Raw genomic sequence first — 17,911 nt, 5'->3', positions numbered from 1 at the left:
AGGACGAACTGGACGCCCGTTTCCTGCTCGTACGTCACAGGTCTGAAGTGTCCAACCCCCGAGGAGTCAAGAGAGGAAACACAAGGCTGATAAATGTGTAACATTCCGGGGAAACGATGGAAAACCCGGCCAACAACACCAAGCGCGCTGAAAGCACGGGAGACTGCGCCATATGCTTGGAGAAGATCCAGAGGAAGAAAACGCTCAAGTGTCAGCACTCTTTCTGCTCGGAGTGCATCGACTCGGTTTTCAGACTGAAGCCCGCATGTCCGATATGCAACACCTTCCACGGAGTGTACACGGGAACTATGCCGCAGGGGACGATGACGGTGACCCCCAGCTCGATGAAGCTGCCGGGCTTCGAGAACTGCCCTTCCCTCGTCATCCATTACAATTTCCCAGCGGGGATACAAGGGGTGAGACTGGCAGCTTCGTCACACTGCAGCTGTTCGCATGTCGCTGGTTGTTTGGGGGGCTCATACCTATCCACTAGGGGGCAGCGTTTCCTTCCCTTATCACAGGTGGGAAGTGCCTTAAGGCCTCTGAGGAAACGACTCCGTTTGACGTCACGGCATTGTTGAAAACAGGGTGTAGGCTTGGTTTAAAAAATGCCTTAATATTGTTGTATAATAAAGTCCCTTTTAACCTTCTGGCACATTACAATCACAAACATTAATGCTTAACGGGATTAAATGTGATCGGATGAAGTCTGCCATAATGTGCCTCAGTCGACTTTTTTTTCTTCAAAAGAGCAGACACAAAAAACCCAGAATTATTGGTCAAGCAGTCCTGAGTTAAAGAGAAAGTAAAGAGTTAGTTGCAGTGGTAGCTCATTTAGTGCCTTCTTGTAGGAGAGAAACACAGCTAAACATAGAAGCTCTTAGCCAGTAGTAAAATCTATGTCATAAAATATGAATAGTTAGTTGTTGCAATAAGTTCAGTTTCTTAATCTTGGAGAAAGACCGGGTTAAATGCAAAAAGCCAGACGCAAGTGTACAATCTAAAGAAGTAGAACATGAAGTTATTGGCAGTGATAGTTCAGCCAATTTTCCTTCTCCAATGGAGAAATGAATCAAAGGAGGAAAAAATAGGATGACAGTCTTGGTGCTTAGCTGAGATTATGTTGTCTTTATTCCAGCCTGAGCACCCAAACCCTGGGGTGAGGTACAGCAGCACGTCTCGTGTTGCCTACCTGCCAGACTGCGCAGAGGGACAGAAAGTCCTGAGGCTGCTGAGGAAAGCATTCGACAGAAGACTCACGTTTACCATCGGCCGATCGGCCACCACGGGCCTCAACAACGTCATCACCTGGAACGACATTCACCACAAGACCACCATAGATGGCGGCCCAGAGTGGTAGGAGCTCCTTCTTTTCTCTGCAGATTGATATTGGAAAACGATCATACTGGAATGTTATTGAATATGCTGGTGAAGATTCTCAGTCATCCAGGTCATGGTCATTCCAAAAAAGAAAAAAAACAAAACAACTGGACTTTATTCCGAAGTTTGAAGACGTTTCGCTTCCTATCCCGGAAGCTTTCTCTTTCCGAAACAGGTCCACCCCCATAGTAATGGGGAGTTTAACGACTCCCCATTACTATGGGGGTGGACCTGTTTAGGTTCAATTTGCATGTTATCTAAGCCATTACAAGGCCTTTGTTGGGCAGTAGTATAAAGCTTGCAACTCCACATTACTCCAGACTTTTTGAATTGAGAAAGTTTGTTATGACCGTAACACACTCATATTACATCAGCAAAGCTTGGTTTCCAGAATACTAGCAGAGCTAGCGTGTTAGCTCAGTCAAGCTTTAAAAATAAAGTGAAAACACATTAGGTAAACCATTCTAAACTTTCCCTGTTTATTTCTCTGCCAAACCTCTCCTGTTGTCTCTGGTTGTGGTGACGGGCGTCCGGTTGCAGTGAATTACTCCAAGGGAAAGCTGGTTATCTCAGCAGCGAGCAAGCAGCTAGCTCGAAAGGGGAAGATAGCTGTCATTTGGGAAAGCCAGGCCTGTCTGGGGTGAGCTGTACAAGGCTCTGGGGAGGCTCTGGGGAGGCTCGCCCTGTGAAGGGGGGTCGCAGCATTGGGTCTCTGCGCGGCCTTTCCAGCATCGGGGACCTCCGAGCAGCCTTTCCTGGCGTGGCTGTGTTCGTTCTCTGGAGGCTGCGGCGTGCTTAGCTTCCCTGTATCATCTGAAAAAAATTACAAGGCTGGTTTTGGTATCGATGGATTCTCTACACCAGCGTCTATTTACACAGAAAATAGGCTGCAGACTTAGCTTTGATCCAGTCTGCGGTTCTCCCAACTTCAGTTGAATCCTCCGCTCCACAGAGGAAGATGAGAGTGTTCTCCTCAATGCTGCTATTAGGGCAGCGGGTGAAAGAGGGCGATAAACGTGGGCAGCAAGTCTTTATACAGTGACCCCTGCTGTGAGAGGCAGTCCCTGGGTGCCTGTAAAAGTCTCATGTTTCATGTGGCTTTCAACGCAGTCTGATTTATCCCACATGGCTTGATTGCACAACAGTGATGAACACTGCTTCGAAGTGATTCATCAAAAAGCAAAACTTCTTTAGGGTTTTAAACATTTAAATCTTGGGTACATAGCTCAGAAACTCTCCTCATCTTCCTTCGAATCAAAACCAACACTTGATGCAAAGCAGAAGGTTGTTGGAAAATTAACAATTCTGTCAGTCTCAGCTTTTGACCAATACTGTATAAGAATCAGTCAGTTTTTCCTGGTACCTCATTGGTGGGCAACTATGGCTGTCCAGAGGAAAATAATTTAACAATTTCTTAAGTTCAGACAAGGTAAATTATTGCAGCATTGCATTGACTGTTAGATGGATTTCCTGCTGCCCTAGAACTCACAAAACCAACGAGGTCTTGTTTCGTCATCTCTGGTCGTCTCTTTCTTTTTCAGTTTTGGATATCCAGATCCAGCGTACCTGTTCAGGGTTCAAGAGGAGCTTCGTCTCAAGGGCGTAACAGAAGATGACTGATGTTCTAAGACATCCTTCAGACAGACTCAGTACTGCTCATAATAATGCTCATAAAAATAACAATAACGTTTCCAGTTGCAAGTCCGCACTTTTCCACAGCAATCTTCACCCACATATATTTGAAGATGAGCTTTTTATAAGAGCTGGTAAAACTGAAGGAGAAGTTTAGCTTTTCCAAAAAAATTTTTTTTCCTGTTTTCTGTTTTAGTAGCTCATCTACTTTAAGCCAATATAGAACAAGGGGGGTTAGTATTGATTAGATTTTAGTAATGTTACTTTGGCATGTTCTATAAAACACATTTATTGGCACCCTTGGTAAAGACGTGTACAAATCCAGAAAATTATAATTGTGTGTTCCCCAGAAAACAAGAAGTAATGGATTATAAATAAATCTAAATCCTAAAAAGGAAAGTATCCATTAAATATAAACAAAACTGGTGTTTACACTTAGCAGTTGGAAAAAAATAAGTTTTCAGGTTAGGGTTGATTGTTGTTGTGAGTGAGAGTGTGTGAAATTATGCTTCTGGAATTTCAGATCAGTTTATTAGAAGGACTTCTACATATTTTTTTTTCAAGGATGCCAATAAAAGTAGGGGGAGCTGTGTTTATCACAGTTTATTTCAAGCTTTCCTTTGCACTGGGTGAAAACATTATAGGAATGGCAGTGTGATAAACAATCTGCTGATGATACTGTATGTGATATAGTTTTGGTTGACAATCAGTCCTGTGTATCAAAAGCCCTGATGATATGTTGTGATTTTTTTCCCCCCCAACTCCGTCATTGTTTTAAAGAACACGTGAACACTTTTTTTTTAATGGAAATACATTTTGAACTATCATTTCCCATAAAATATGCTTATCTAAATTCAAAATGTATCTTTAAATGAGCTACCGTTACAAACCAATAGCATGTTCTTTGAAAAGAATTTAAAGAATGACAATGAATGGCTTAGGGCTGGAAAAAAATGTAAATTCTGTGTTTTTTGTTTTTTTTACAATAACAGTTATGTGTAATATCTTTAGTTATCTTTTGCTATAATGCACATTAATTGATTTTGTGCTATATGCAATATCAGAAGTCTGTGCCTTAAGAAATATGTAACAAAACAATGGGTAATTTGATTTGAAATCACCATCTGTTTATGTCACTGTACGAAAAACTCGTAGTGTTGAATGTGCAGTTTAGAAATGTGCTTTTTATGCCCTGCCGTTACCACGCTGGGGCACTAGGTGGCGGCGTTTTGTTAATATAAGGGCTATTAGATGGCACTTTCATTTGAGAGAGCCCTATTGTTTAATATGTTTGGATCAGTTTTATCAGCAGCAGTTACACGACAGAGAAAGAGGAGGTAGGTTTGTGAAATATGTTATATGTACCACCACAGTGAGGTGATGGTTAAATGCTGAATGTGATTCTTTTATTCCTCACTCTGTGAAGACTGGTCAAAATCATTGCTGAACCAAATTTATCTTGTTTAAGACCTGCTCTGAATGCTTTTTTCTTCTAGCAGCTGAAGGCGTATGTGGTACAGTGCTGAGCAAATAATTCAAACACCTTGAACTTTTTCACACATTGTCTCATTAAAGATACAAACTTTAAAGTATTGTATCTGGATGCTATGGAATAGACCAATGCAAAGTAGGACATAAGTGTGAAGTGACGGACAGTTAAAAACTGCAAAAAGAAATATATGTATATGTGTATCTGGTTGTCTTGCTGAAAGGTGAACCATGAACCCATGTGTCAGGATTTTACAGTCTCTAGGAGGTTTCTTCCAGGCTTGCCCTGCAATTTTGCCCATCCGTCTTTCCATGCATGGTCGTGCATGAAGCCTGATCAGCTACCCTGTCCCTGTCGTAGAGAATATTCCCACAGCAAGATGGTGCCATCATCATGTTTCACAGTGGGGATAGTGTGTTTCAGGCCATGTGCATTGTTAGTTTTCCTCCTCACATTGCATTTTTATTGTTGGGTGATATTTTCCTTGTCTGATCATGTTTGTTGGTAGCCTCGTGAGACCATCCTGATCTCGCGAGTTTTCAAGGTTTCACTCGCAGATCAGTCTGGATACTCTCCGTTGAAGAAAATTTGGAGCCGTTCACCAAACGAACGTCCAATCAGCGTTGGCTTTGAGGCGGGTTGAGGTGTGACGCAACGGGAAGCGCGACAGTTCAGTCTAAAGAACAAGGCGGCTTCAGCCGATGAAACTAGCGTTAGCGTGGCTATCGAGCAAGTTTTATCGGAATTACAGAGTATTTCTTTGCTGAGCTAACGAGCCTTTACCTGCAGCAGCAAGAGTAGCTTGGCTTGTGGTTGTGTTTTCGTCGTCGCTCTGTTACGAGCGACGACGAATCTGATTGGTTCATTTGGCCCGTCTATCACCAACATAGGCCAATCAGCTAACCAGTATTTTCGCCCCTTCCCAAAATTACTTCAACGGAAGGTTTCCAGATGGATATGCGGAGCAAATCTATCTGGCGGAGTCAGGTAAGTTTGTTGGCTCCCCTACCTGATTCAGGACAACCTTTAAATCAGACCTCATGTTTCAACAGGTTTTTTTCCTCTGGCAACTGTTCTATTAAGGCCAGATTTGTGTAGTGCAATAACAATTGCTGTGGAATTGACAGATTCTCCCTCCAGAGCTGTGGATCTTTGCAGGTTCTCCAGACTTACAATGGGCCTCTGATGTTTCTTTGTCAGTTCAGGTGGACTGTTTTGTCTGTAAAGATTTGTCATTTTTTCTTTAATTTTTTTGACGTAGGGTTGAACAGTGCTTTGTGAGATGTCCAAAGTCTGTGTGGACATCTCATTTGGTTATGCTAGATTTTCCTTAGGGACATCAGAGTAAAGGCGGATGAATGCAAATGCATGCCACACTTTTCAGATTTTTAATTGTTAAATTATCTGGTTTACCATGCATGATTTTTCTTCCTGTCACATAAAATGCCCCCCCCCCTCCAAAAAATACTAATTAGACTTGTTTCTGTGATGTGAAAATGTTATAAGGCGGATAAATACTTATTCAAAACACTGTACATTTGGTAGTTCCAAAACATCCATCCATTGTCTTCCACTTATCCAAGACCGCTGTCCGATCTTGGATAAGGTCTAAGAGGGAAATCCAGATGTCCCTCTTCCCAGTGACATCCTCCAGCTCATTCTGGAGGATTGTGAGGTGTTCCCAGGCCAGCCAGGATATCTAGTCCCTCCAGATCGTTTCAGGTCTTCCTCCAAGTGGGACACACCAAGAAAACCTCCAAGGTGAGGCGCCCAAGTGACGTCCTGATCAGATGTCCGAACCACCTCAACTGATACCTTTAGACTTTGAGATCTTCCTGGATGATGGAGCTCCTCCCCATCTCTAATGTTAGGTCCAGCTACCCACTGCAGGACGCTCTTTTCGGCCACTTGTATCCGAAATCAGACCAGAGCAACGCCTGCATTACTGCAGATGAAGCCCCAATCCGTCTGTCCGCCTCCCGTTCCATCCTGCAATCACAGACACAAAGATATTTAAACAAATTTTCTTGAAGTTGAGACTGACACTCCACCCAGAATGGAAAACCACATTTTTCCAGACCTAGAGGTCGAAGCCATGGTTGATTTTATAAAGAGTGCACATCTGATGTAGCTGGGTTAGCTAGTGGCCCGTTTTCCACTCTGGCGACAGTATCTGGGGGCATTTCTGTGGCCTGTAGGATCTCAAGCATCTGCTAACCTATGATCAGAGTTGGACCCATCTGCCAGCCATCCTATATCAACCCTGTTGTGCCATATTTCATCAGTAAAATCGTGTCATCTATCCATCTTGGAACAGTTTATTTGAATTGTTTGTGTTTAAAAGATCACAGTAACACTGAAACATTACCTGAGAATGGATCTTAATTTTAGAAATAATCACGTTTTCAAAATGTATTTCAACCCTAAAAGCTCCACACAGTGAGGCAGCTTGTGTGTTTGATGAAAAGCAGAATCTACAGAAAGTAGCACAGAGTGCAAGTGAAACATGTCGGAAATTACTTTCGCGTCATTGGACATAACCTACATTTGAGCATAAAATACTTTATGTAAATTTGTCTGGTTTGTTTCTGTTTGAGGGCATCTCCCCGACATGATATTCTCGGGATTAAAGCACAAATGCACATTTTTTTCTTGGTTAAATTTCCAAATGACAAAGGTAGACTTGTTGAGAGCTTTTAATTTTTATTACCTACAGAGAAAACAGAATTCAGACACATTTTCAGGGTATCCTTTATATTTTCTCCACACAGCGGTCTACATGTAGGCCCAAATGAGGGAATTGGGGATACAAATTCAACCCACAGAAAACCTAATAAAAGATAAGATGAACTTATATTGAAGGAAAATCTTCTTTCGGCTTTTCTTTTCAGGGGTCACTGCAGCGAGTCATCCGTTTCCATCTAATCCTATTTTCTGCATCTCCTTCACTCACACCAACTGCCTTAATGTCCTCTTTCACTCCATCCATAAATCTTGTCTTCCTCTAGACCAGGGATTCCTACATTTTCAGCCTGAGACCCCCAAAATAACAGTACCAGGAACCGGTGACCCCCTTTTAGTTGGTGGGATTTATTTTATTTTTTGGGGGGAAATTATAAGATAAAGTCATAAAATTATGAGAATAAAGTGATATTTTATAAGAACTTTTACAAAAAAAGTGCAGCCATTCCACTGCATTAAAATGAAGGATGATGAGCATTTCTTAAAGTTACACTTCAAGAAGTTTAGCAAATAAGAAAATACTAAATGTTTCTAGGACATGAGCGTCAAATCATCTTGGGACCCCCCAAGAGATGTCTTTGGGAACCCCTGCTCAAGACCTCCTGCCTAGCAGTTCCAGCTTCAACATTCGTCTACCGATATACTCACTATCCCTCCTCTCTTAAAACAACTCACTGTGGCCTCCATGCCTTTATTTCCAAAGCATCTAATATGATTTGTACCTCTGATGTATTCATTCCAGATCATATCCCAAAGAGATCCTCAGCATCTTCATTTCTGCTGCCTCCAGCTCTGCCTCCTGTCTCTTCCTCAGTGCTACTGTCTCTAAATCATACATGGCTGGTTTCACCACCATCTTGTACATCTTTCTTTTCATTCTTGCTGGGGCTCTTTCATCACACAACATGCCTAACACTTTTCTCAATCCGTTCCAACCTGTTTTTTCCCTTTTCAGCACTCACCCTTGCGCTGAACTTAACATCCAATACATAATGTCCAAAATCCAAATTAATTAGAACCCTTGTAGTGAACTTATGAGTCCACTTACACTCTTTTATTGTACAAACTAACAAAAATCTGTATACACAAACAAACACACAAAGGTGCTTGGATTCAGATCCTTACATATTCACTTCGATACAGAAAACCCCTAATATTATCTTTAGCTGTCACTTTATACATTTTATATTAAATAATACTGAATATTCTTCAGTGATGGTATCAAGGCTTTGCTTGTTTGTAACTGTAATACTTTTTTCTGTTGGTTTTGCTGTTCTTTTTATATCTCTCTTTGCAGGTGTAGAAGCAGACTCAGAGGATGTTATATTGCTCTCTACCTTTCCTCCTCTTTTTCGTTCACCTTTTCTCCCTTTTAGCATTTTTCTCATCTGTTTCTATTCTTTTTTTCTCTTCTATCTTCCCATTTCTGTGTCCATTGAGCATGAAATAGTCCCAGCATAAAGTCTAAGAAAGCTTTTTGCATGTATAAATCAAGCGGAGCACTGTGGCGAAAGCAGTAACGCTCCACTTGTGAAAGTAAAATCTGTTGGGCTCTTTTTGGCATTAAGACAACAAGTCTAAATGCTACACTGCCCAACAGGACAGAAAAAAAAGTAATTCTATACACAGCCATCCTGTGTTGTCTGGCTACACTCTCACCAACAACTACCTTACATGTGTGCTTCCATCAACACTTTTCTGAGTTACACTCTGTTCTTGCCTCTTCTGGAAGAGATTTCCACCCTCTTTGCAAAGTCAACCACCGTCTGTCCTTCAGCTTTCTGGCAGCCACCAGGCCCTCTGACCACCCCCAGCAGGCAATAGGGTGTTTTCAGCTGACGTCACGCTCACGTGACTACTCAGCGCGTCCGCCATATTGGGTGGCAGTCGTTTCGCACCGTTGACCTGCATTGTATGACGCCTTAGGCAGTATTGGAAGTGAACAATGGGGAAAACGTGTTTAATGGTTGGTTGCACGGCCCGTGGAGGTGGAGATCAACGCTCTTTCTATCGCCTACCAGCCGTAATAGTGAATCAGTGGTGAAAAAAAAAAAAAACAGCTGTCTGAACAACGCCGTCACCTATGGCTGACACGGATATCCAGGTCCGATTTGGACGGTGTTAAGCTGGAATACGCCAGAGTCTGCGATGCTCACTTTGTCACAGGTAATTAACTGTTAAGTATTTAAAACATATAAGAAGAAATATTAATAATAGGGCTTGGGCGTTATGACTTATTACTTTCCGCGGCTGTCATGTTGACTGCCTCCCTGCCGCTCTACTGCCTATTACAACCGCGTACTGTACTCCCTCTCTCAGCCGTGTTTTAATTTGATTAATTTCACCTTAACTGATTTCAACCATGGTAACCGTTGCTGTATTGTGGGCTGTAACAGCGCAACACATGATCTGCCATGGGAAAAACATAGAAACAGATTAATTTTCCACCGCTTTCCTGCCTGGAGGCGCAACACGGAGAACAACTGTTAGCGATAACAAAGAGTCGTCGGCTCGCTTGGATCGCGGCTGTAAGTCGACCGAACATAACTTTCCACAGTATCCCGATGTCAATGAGAGTGTGTTCTAAACGTTTTGAAACACATAGCAGCTAGTTAAAAGTACCTTACATTCGCGAGTGGTTGTTAGCGCTACCGGTTAGCATGTGCACTAACCCGTCTGAGCGCAGCTTACCTTTGAACGAGTACAGAGATACAAAGAGATCGTCGGCTCGCTTGGATAGCGGCTGCAAGGTCTGACCGAACATAACTTTTCCACAGTATCCCTATGTCAATGAGAGTGTGTTCTAAACGTTTGAAACACATAGCAGCAAGTTAAAAGTACATTACATTCGCGAGTGGTTGTTAGCACTGACGGTTAGCAGCTACTAAACTAGCATGGGCCAGAGCCCGTCCGAGCGCAGCTTCCTTTGAACGAGTTGCTGTGTTTCCCACGTTTGCTGGCTTTATGATCTGCAGCTCCTACCGGTGCCAATACGGTAAATGCAACTTAATTTTGCAACTGGTCATTGTTCTGCTTAATAATTAAAGCCGCGAGCGGCGTCGAGTCGGCCTTGCAGCCAAGCGCCTTCGCGCACTGCCCGCCGCCGGCCGCCAGCCACCGCAGAAGCATGCGTCACATTTGCGTCGGATTGTTTACATTTTTACCATCTTATTAAAACTCACCCGTCCACGTATGATGGCGATTTCCTTGATGTAACATACCAGATGTGAACTGGTTGTGAGCCTCTAGACCCATTGTAAGCTCTCATTTCCTCAAGAGTGTGGCAAGGGTTTTCACCGAACACCAGGTAATGCGATCTGGATTACTGCTAAACAAGGCACCGTGGAGGGCATACCGGGTCCATATGGTCGATCACGGAACAATTTCCTCAGATATACGTCCTTATCTGGTCGCTCTAGCGTGCTGGCGTACTATCCATTCGCGATACGATAATACGTGTAAGACAACTAGAGATAAGGAACTGTGCCACCCAATATGGCGGACCGGAAGTTGGCCAGTGACGTCAGTGAAAACACCCTATTCAGGTAACGTGACTTGCCCAAGGACACAATGACTGAGACAGTCAGAGTGGGGGATTGAACCAGCAACCCACCAATTGGGGGATGAACTCCCTAACTCCTGCGCCACTCTCACCTGTTCTTAATACATTCCTCGTCATCTCTGTTCCCAGCTCCAACATGTCCGCTGAAATCTGCACCAGTGACCACTCATTCTCATCTCTGCGAACAATTATGATTTTCTCATTTTCTGGGGGGCTTAAGACTTTGAAAATAAAGATAAATTCATCACTTTGACACACACTTGCTTTTTCATAGCACCAGTAGATTACTGTAATTTATGGTAAAAAATAGGCACATCACATTGCATATTCAGTATGAAGTCTATAAACCATGTAATATAACATATTATACAAAGCCAACACAACAAAATGTGTGTGTTAATGGAGCATAATAATACTGTACTTAGATATTAAGACTATTACACACACACACACACACACACACACACACACACACACACACACACACACACACACACACACACACACACACACACTGATGATGTGCCAAAAGTGCTAAATTTATTTAAATTCACATATCATTTCAAGATTTTACGTCAAGAATGAATTACAAGTACATGTCTGTTAATGCTGTAATATTTTTCTATTTGCAAATTCTACATGCATGATGCCATATACTTTTATGCTGTGTCTGTGCATTTGCCTTTAAATCTGACATAGATTTACAACAGAGCTAAATTAATGAACCAATTGAAAGCTTCAGTTTGCACACTAGCAAAATCACACAAATGAGAAAATAACAGGCAACATCAAATTCATATTTTGCTTTCTGCTCTTACTAACAACAAGAAATGCACTATTAAACTTCAATGTCCATAAATTCACATGGAAACTCCCAATAATAAGAGCGCACTCATGGTTAATATATGTTCTCATTGTAGAAAATGCAAATTACTATTACAAGATTCATGTACTGCTATACACACTCAAGTGTACATGTATATCTATACATTACATACACAGCATGTGTATGCATGCACACACATTTCTGCCTTTAATAATATTGCAAGTAATTATACACGTCGGCATGTTTATGGTGTGACTCCGTGAGAATAAGGAGTACCAAGATGGTGGCAAGTGACTTCAGGTTTTCGGCCAACCAGACATCCAGTGAATAAATAGAGATCAGTGATCGCACCTTCAATTTCTCACTTTAGACTCATCACCCTATCTGCCACTCTTTTTTACCTCCAGAACATTTCTGACAGTTTCCTCTGTCAAGGTTAACCCTAAGCCGTTTCTCCTCCTATCCACACCATGGTAGAGCAGCTTGAACCCTGCTACCTTTTCAATTGGTCTCCTGAACACAGTGTGTTCACATTCCTCCTCTGCTAACTCATGTCAGCCAACTCTCTAGCTTTTCTTGTCTTTTCCTGTGATAGTTCCAACATTCAAAAATCTCTGCTCTCAGTCCTAGACTCTTATCTTTGATCTTCTCTCTCTGCCTATGGAGACATCTTCCTTCTCCTCTTTCTCTTCTTCTCTGCAGATCAACAGTAGCCCAATTTCAACCGGTATCCTGTTGGTCACCAGCATCCCTGGCGGTCATTGTTAACCTGGGGCCCCGATCAACCGGTATTGAGATTTTAGGCTGGGTGCCCTTTCTGACCCTTTGCATTTATTGAACTTTCGACCAACCCAAATAGGAGACAGGACAATATGTCCCGTTTGAGGCTGCACTTAGTTATTAAAAGATAATACTGAGGATGAATCCTAAGAATATTTAAAAATAAAATGGTACCCCTCTCCGCAGGTATTTTCCCTCACCATCAGGCCATCTGGTCCATCTGGATAAGGGGGCACATAATGACAGAAATGCAGGCAGAGCCATAAACATGCACATAATTTAGATTATGCAGAGCAGTAATGTTTCAAACATGCAGCAATGTAAATGTTCTGTGAGAGACCTCCCCTTCAAAGTGAATAATCACCCGAGCTCTAGTGCATGTTTTAAAATGGGCAGCAGCCACATCCCCTCTTGCTTTTAGTTCCTTTTCATCGACTGTTGCTGTCTGCTGTTTTTTTAACATCCTGCTGCTGCAACGCGGTAATAAACTGCACTGAGACTGTTACTTCCATGCTTCTGGGTGCGACTAGACGTCTCCTCCAGAGACGTTCCCTGGAAGCACACAGATGCGCGCATACATCCATCAGATGAGAGGCGCGCAGCGTTTTCTCTGCTGCAGTTGATAAGAAAATCATTATGTGACAATGCAGAGCTGTTGTTCTTGCACTCTCTCCCCACTGTGCTCCTTAATTAGAGTGTTTTTGGCTGTTGGGGGGAGAGCATTGGCACATTGCCTTCCTCCCTCCCTCCTTCTCTCCCTGCCTGCCTACTCATCATGCTAAAGCCGCCCAACTACAGATAAAGTACCTGTGAATCGTACAGCAATTTTATTTCCTCTTCTCTGTAACGAGCATCAGCTCCAGCCAACGTAACCTACTTCTGCATTCCTTTGAAGGTATTTTACATCGTCACCTAGTTTTTATCCTCCACGTAACATGAAAGATGACAGAAGAAGAACGCTTTGAGGATTCCCAAAATTTCTATCTGTGCACCTTGAAAGAGAAGCAATGTGACGCGTGGCTTTGCTGGTATGTAAGCTGAAATGTACAGGAGGATGCTGAAGAGGCATGTGTCTCCATCGCCTCTGTTTGTGTGACAGAATGTCAGCCCACACCACTGACATGCTCATCCTCTGAGCCTCAGGCTGTTTGCTTAAGAACAGCAAAGTGAAGGTGGGTGTGTGGGTGCCTGTGCTTCTGCTGCTTTTGTCTGTGCGGCCTTCCCTGCCTCTGTGCATACACTGTGTGCGGATGCGGACGAGTAATTACATGAATATGCGGGTCTGTGTTTGTGTGCGGCGGTCAAGGATGAGTCTAGCATTCTGCTCTCTGATTCATAGCCGGGGTTACAAGGCTTTTTGCCCGCCTGATTTAGCCGAACAGACCCTCAGCTTTTCTTAGTAACGCTGACAGATTTACTGGCTTGCTACCCTGACAGGACACAGCAGCAGAGACACTATGCATCAAAATCCTGGGCCGGGCTGTTGCAGATTGAAGGCTGCGCTCAAGCTGTTGCTCATTAGCAACACCCGAATTTCTGCATGACGTCAGAACAACAGCTCCGGTTCTTTCCGTCATTTAAAAAAAAAAAAAAAAGACACGATCAGGAACAGTTTGCTTCTCTTTCAGCACATAATCACTGTTTTCCTCTTTAACGTGCAACAACACTCACAGTATAAAGCAAAGCTGCAGATGCAGGCTGGGTAACACTTGTTGTCTTTCCTGTCTGAGGGCTCATCCATGGTCGTCCATTCTCAGACATCCTCGTGTTAGAGCAATTAGCTCTGGCTGCCATGACAACTAGCATGACCTTTTATGCTGCTTTACAGACAGGAATCTTTACCAAGGCCTCCCTTGCTTTTCAACAGGCACAACAACAGCTGTCTGTAGCACATCAGGGACAACAAATGGGCTTTGTTGATGACAGAAGCTGCTACAAGCTTGTTCAAATATACCACTGGAAAGAGACTGCATGCATCAGATTTCCCCTGCTAAAAAAGACCGTTAGCTTAGCAATAGTTTGTATGTAACTGAGCAGCAATGGATCCTTGGAGCATTACTTTTAAATATGTCACACTGAGCAAGTGTTATTGTTTACATGGCGTTGGACATTTAATCTGTTCTATTTCTGGGTTTCTATTTTTTGGACATGCATAATGAACAGTTTAAATTTACTATTATGTTTTGTGAAATTATCAGGGAACAAACCCTTCATATACAATGTCATTGGATCTAATATTTCTTAGGATATTGTGTAGCAACTAAAAAAGAAAGATAAGACACTTTGTTATCCAAAGGAATAAAACAAGCTTTTGACAGAATTCTGGTGAATATTTCAAGCTTCTTGAGTTTAATTGATTTTGCTTTTCCGGCACAGGAGTCAGAATTTCTTTTAATACAAAGAGCCACATTCTCCCCCTCTGCGAAGAAATAAGATTTGTCAGATATTCTTTCAGCTGTCTAACAGACATTTGAGATTGCTGAATATTGTGATGTCCTGCTGTGTGCAAAAATGCCATTTCAAATCACAGCAGAACAGTCCCAGACCATGATACTATTACCACAGTGCTTTATATTTAGTCCAGAGAGTGATCCATTTTACTCCAAATAAACGTCTCCAAAAGATTTGAGTTTGACGTTATGTTAGATTGCAAAGCCGTTTTAGTCACAGATTATTTTAATTGACTAAACATTTAATACATTAGGTCGACTTAATTTATAATGTATATGGCCAAATGAAATATGAAGTCATACTTTTTCAGAGTACCTCTTGCATCTTTTTTTTTTTTACATATAGGTGATATTTTTATGCAATGTACAGGAGTTGTGGAAGCAATCTTTTTGCAATAAACAGTATTTACTTTGGTTATTTAAAGCAGTTCTATCAGGAGTTCCTTTTTTAACATTTTGAAACACTTTCTCTGCTGGGACCATGTTGCTGCCAACATTTTTACCAACTCTTCCCGCCTTTGCACAAAGTGTAAATGAGATCTACCGCAAGTGGATTTCATCTCTCTCCAACATTTTTGACTAATTTTCTTCTTTTTCATTTTATCAGAGAAATTGTTTCATTGATAAATTCACAACATCGCTTGAATGAGCTCTTACTTGTAGCAAACTTCAGGTGAGATGAAATGTTTGTCCTCAGCCTGTAGTTCAGGCAGGGTTGGTTTCTTCCTCCTTGTCTCTGAGCTAATTTCCTCTCAGAATAAACTTGTTGCAACTTGGGTGATCTGCTACACCTTCATTTATGCCTGATATAGGAATCTTTATCCACTTTACAAATATTTCCATGATCCATGATCCATGACCAAACTCTGGAAATAAATAGGTCTGTGATTCTATGAATAGTAAATGGCTCACTCTTTGTAAAGATCCAAATTAAAAAGTAGACAATTCTAGTATGTCACAAATGTTGTGAAAGTACTTAAAAATGTGTGTCGCTCATTCATACGGATGCCTGGTTAGTTTATCAGCATCTCAAATGAATGGATTGCACAGTCAATTGAAACAAACCCTAAATATGGATGGAAACGGCGTCTGAGCAAGGATTTCATCACATTTGTGGGTTGGTGTTGAAGGATTAAGAGAATTAGTGTTAACCTGTTTGTTTTTTTTAATTGAGCTGCCAGATTGTAACATCATGATGTAGGCTTAAGCACGATCCTGCGCACAAGCTGTTCGGGATCCACAAATTGAACATAGACGCTAAATATAGACCTGCTCAAGGAATGCTTTGTGTTTGCACAACTGCTTATTTTGTGTTGAGATGCCAAAGTGTGGGCTGCTGCTGCTACTCCGGTTTTCAGCCAAATAACCATGGGCCACGCAATGGGTTTATCTAACAGTACAGGATAGACTGTAACTTTTTCTACAATCAAACGGGATGTGCATCTTTGCAGATAACTCATATGCACAATCAAGCAGCGATCAGTGAATTAGGAAATACTGTATCTCTACGTTAAGGATGCAGAGATGAGAAAAGTATTACAGTTAAAAAAAAAGACACCTTACCAGTGTTGTGCTTTGCAGATGTGTGTACGTCACATTTGCAGAGGGTCTCAGTGGGGGCTCTGACTATTAGGAAACACAAACAGCTGTACCTTATAGCAACAAACAGCTTACGCAGCAGTGCAGACGCTGAATCATGAGCACAAACAGAAGGCTTAATCACATCAGATAAATATAGAAAGAGTTGTGACTGTTGCCGGCTTTGCCATACAGTATGTGCCGCAGCATAAATCAAAATGAGTCATAAAATACATTTTGAGACATGCATCTTTTTTAGTGGAGCACAGGAGAGGGTGGAGAGTAAAATTAGCAATGTTCCTAGCAAATATAGGACACCGCACACAAGCCACTCACAAGAAGAGTATAAGAGGGGAGAAGGTGATTAAATACTTAATTTAACCTAAATATAGCTGGTGAAATGAAAACACAAAGTGCAGCATATTCAAATTAATATATTGTCTCTTCCTAGATGCTCCCTCTGACACCGCAGAGCATGTTGGTAATTAGAAAGATGCTGAGAGAGTCAGTGTTTAAAGAGAGCGACACTGATTCCTGCCACAAAGCTGCATCTAAGCCTTTTACAGTCGACATATCAAGGCAGAAGAGATGACAAACAAGGAGAGAAAGCATATTTACCTTCCACCCCCCCCACCCCCCCACCAAAAAAAAAAAATAGACAGCTCAGAATTAAAAGCTTAGGAATATGTGATCTGAACAGAGGAGCAAAAAGATGGAAAGCAGAACAGACACACAGCTTTTCAGTGTGTGTGTGTGTGTGTGTATGTGTGTGTGTGTGTGTGTGTGGGGGGGGCAGAGTTTATAGTAACACAGTTCTTTCTACTATTACAGAAAACACGTTCATTGAATTGTGTTCCCTTCATTTTTTTAGCCTTTCTGATCACGAACGGAGAGGAGAGAAGGTTAAAATAAGGTAGCAGAGAAGGATCCGTGCTGTGCAAGGCCACTGAAATATTTAATCCACCTCCATCTCTCACAACAAGAGATCCTTATACAGTCTGACCTGCGATGCTGAGCATCCTACATACAGAGTTACATTTATTAATGCATGCTTGCTCAGGACCTCTGTACTATAACTAGGATTGTAAATAAATGGAGCGTATGTCATTTAATTTGAATCTGACATTTGTTGTTAATTGGCACTATATAACTAAACCAAATTAAACTTTATTTATTTAATGATAAATGTATGATCAAATTTTTGGCCTGAAATTGGAAGAGAAGTACTTTCTTTTTCTTTTTTGATGCCTTAATCTGTTATCAAATTGTCTGTTTATGGACGTAAATCCCAGTTCAAAGTACAGAAGAATGGCTGAAAAATGAAACAGCTGTGTTACTTGAAATTATGGCTTGGAGACATGGCAGAAATATCAATTATTTCTCTTCTTTAAAGTTTTCCTGATTTTGAACTTATAATACTGCAGCCTGCCGAGAGGCTATAGGCTCCCACATACTTGCATAGACAAGAATCT

General features: G+C 41.8%; 1 protein-coding gene across 1 annotated transcript; it reads left to right on the top strand.

Annotated features, from left to right (window-relative positions):
* The first annotated feature begins 32 nt into the window (after positions 1-32).
* LOC105928998 (probable E3 ubiquitin-protein ligase DTX3) lies at positions 33-4,141 on the top strand. Its single transcript, XM_012866592.3, has 3 exons — positions 33-416; positions 1,139-1,356; positions 2,922-4,141. The coding sequence occupies exons 1-3, from the start codon at positions 117-119 to the stop codon at positions 2,998-3,000; spliced, it is 597 nt and encodes a 198-aa protein (XP_012722046.1). The 5' UTR covers positions 33-116; the 3' UTR covers positions 3,001-4,141.
* Positions 4,142-17,911: the final 13,770 nt, after the last annotated feature.

This window comes from Fundulus heteroclitus, chromosome 1 (assembly GCF_011125445.2).
Source record: "Fundulus heteroclitus isolate FHET01 chromosome 1, MU-UCD_Fhet_4.1, whole genome shotgun sequence".
Lineage (NCBI taxonomy): Eukaryota > Metazoa > Chordata > Actinopteri > Cyprinodontiformes > Fundulidae > Fundulus > Fundulus heteroclitus.
The sequence above is the reverse complement of the archived record's forward strand: the minus strand, read 5'-3'. Positions and strand labels throughout refer to the sequence as shown.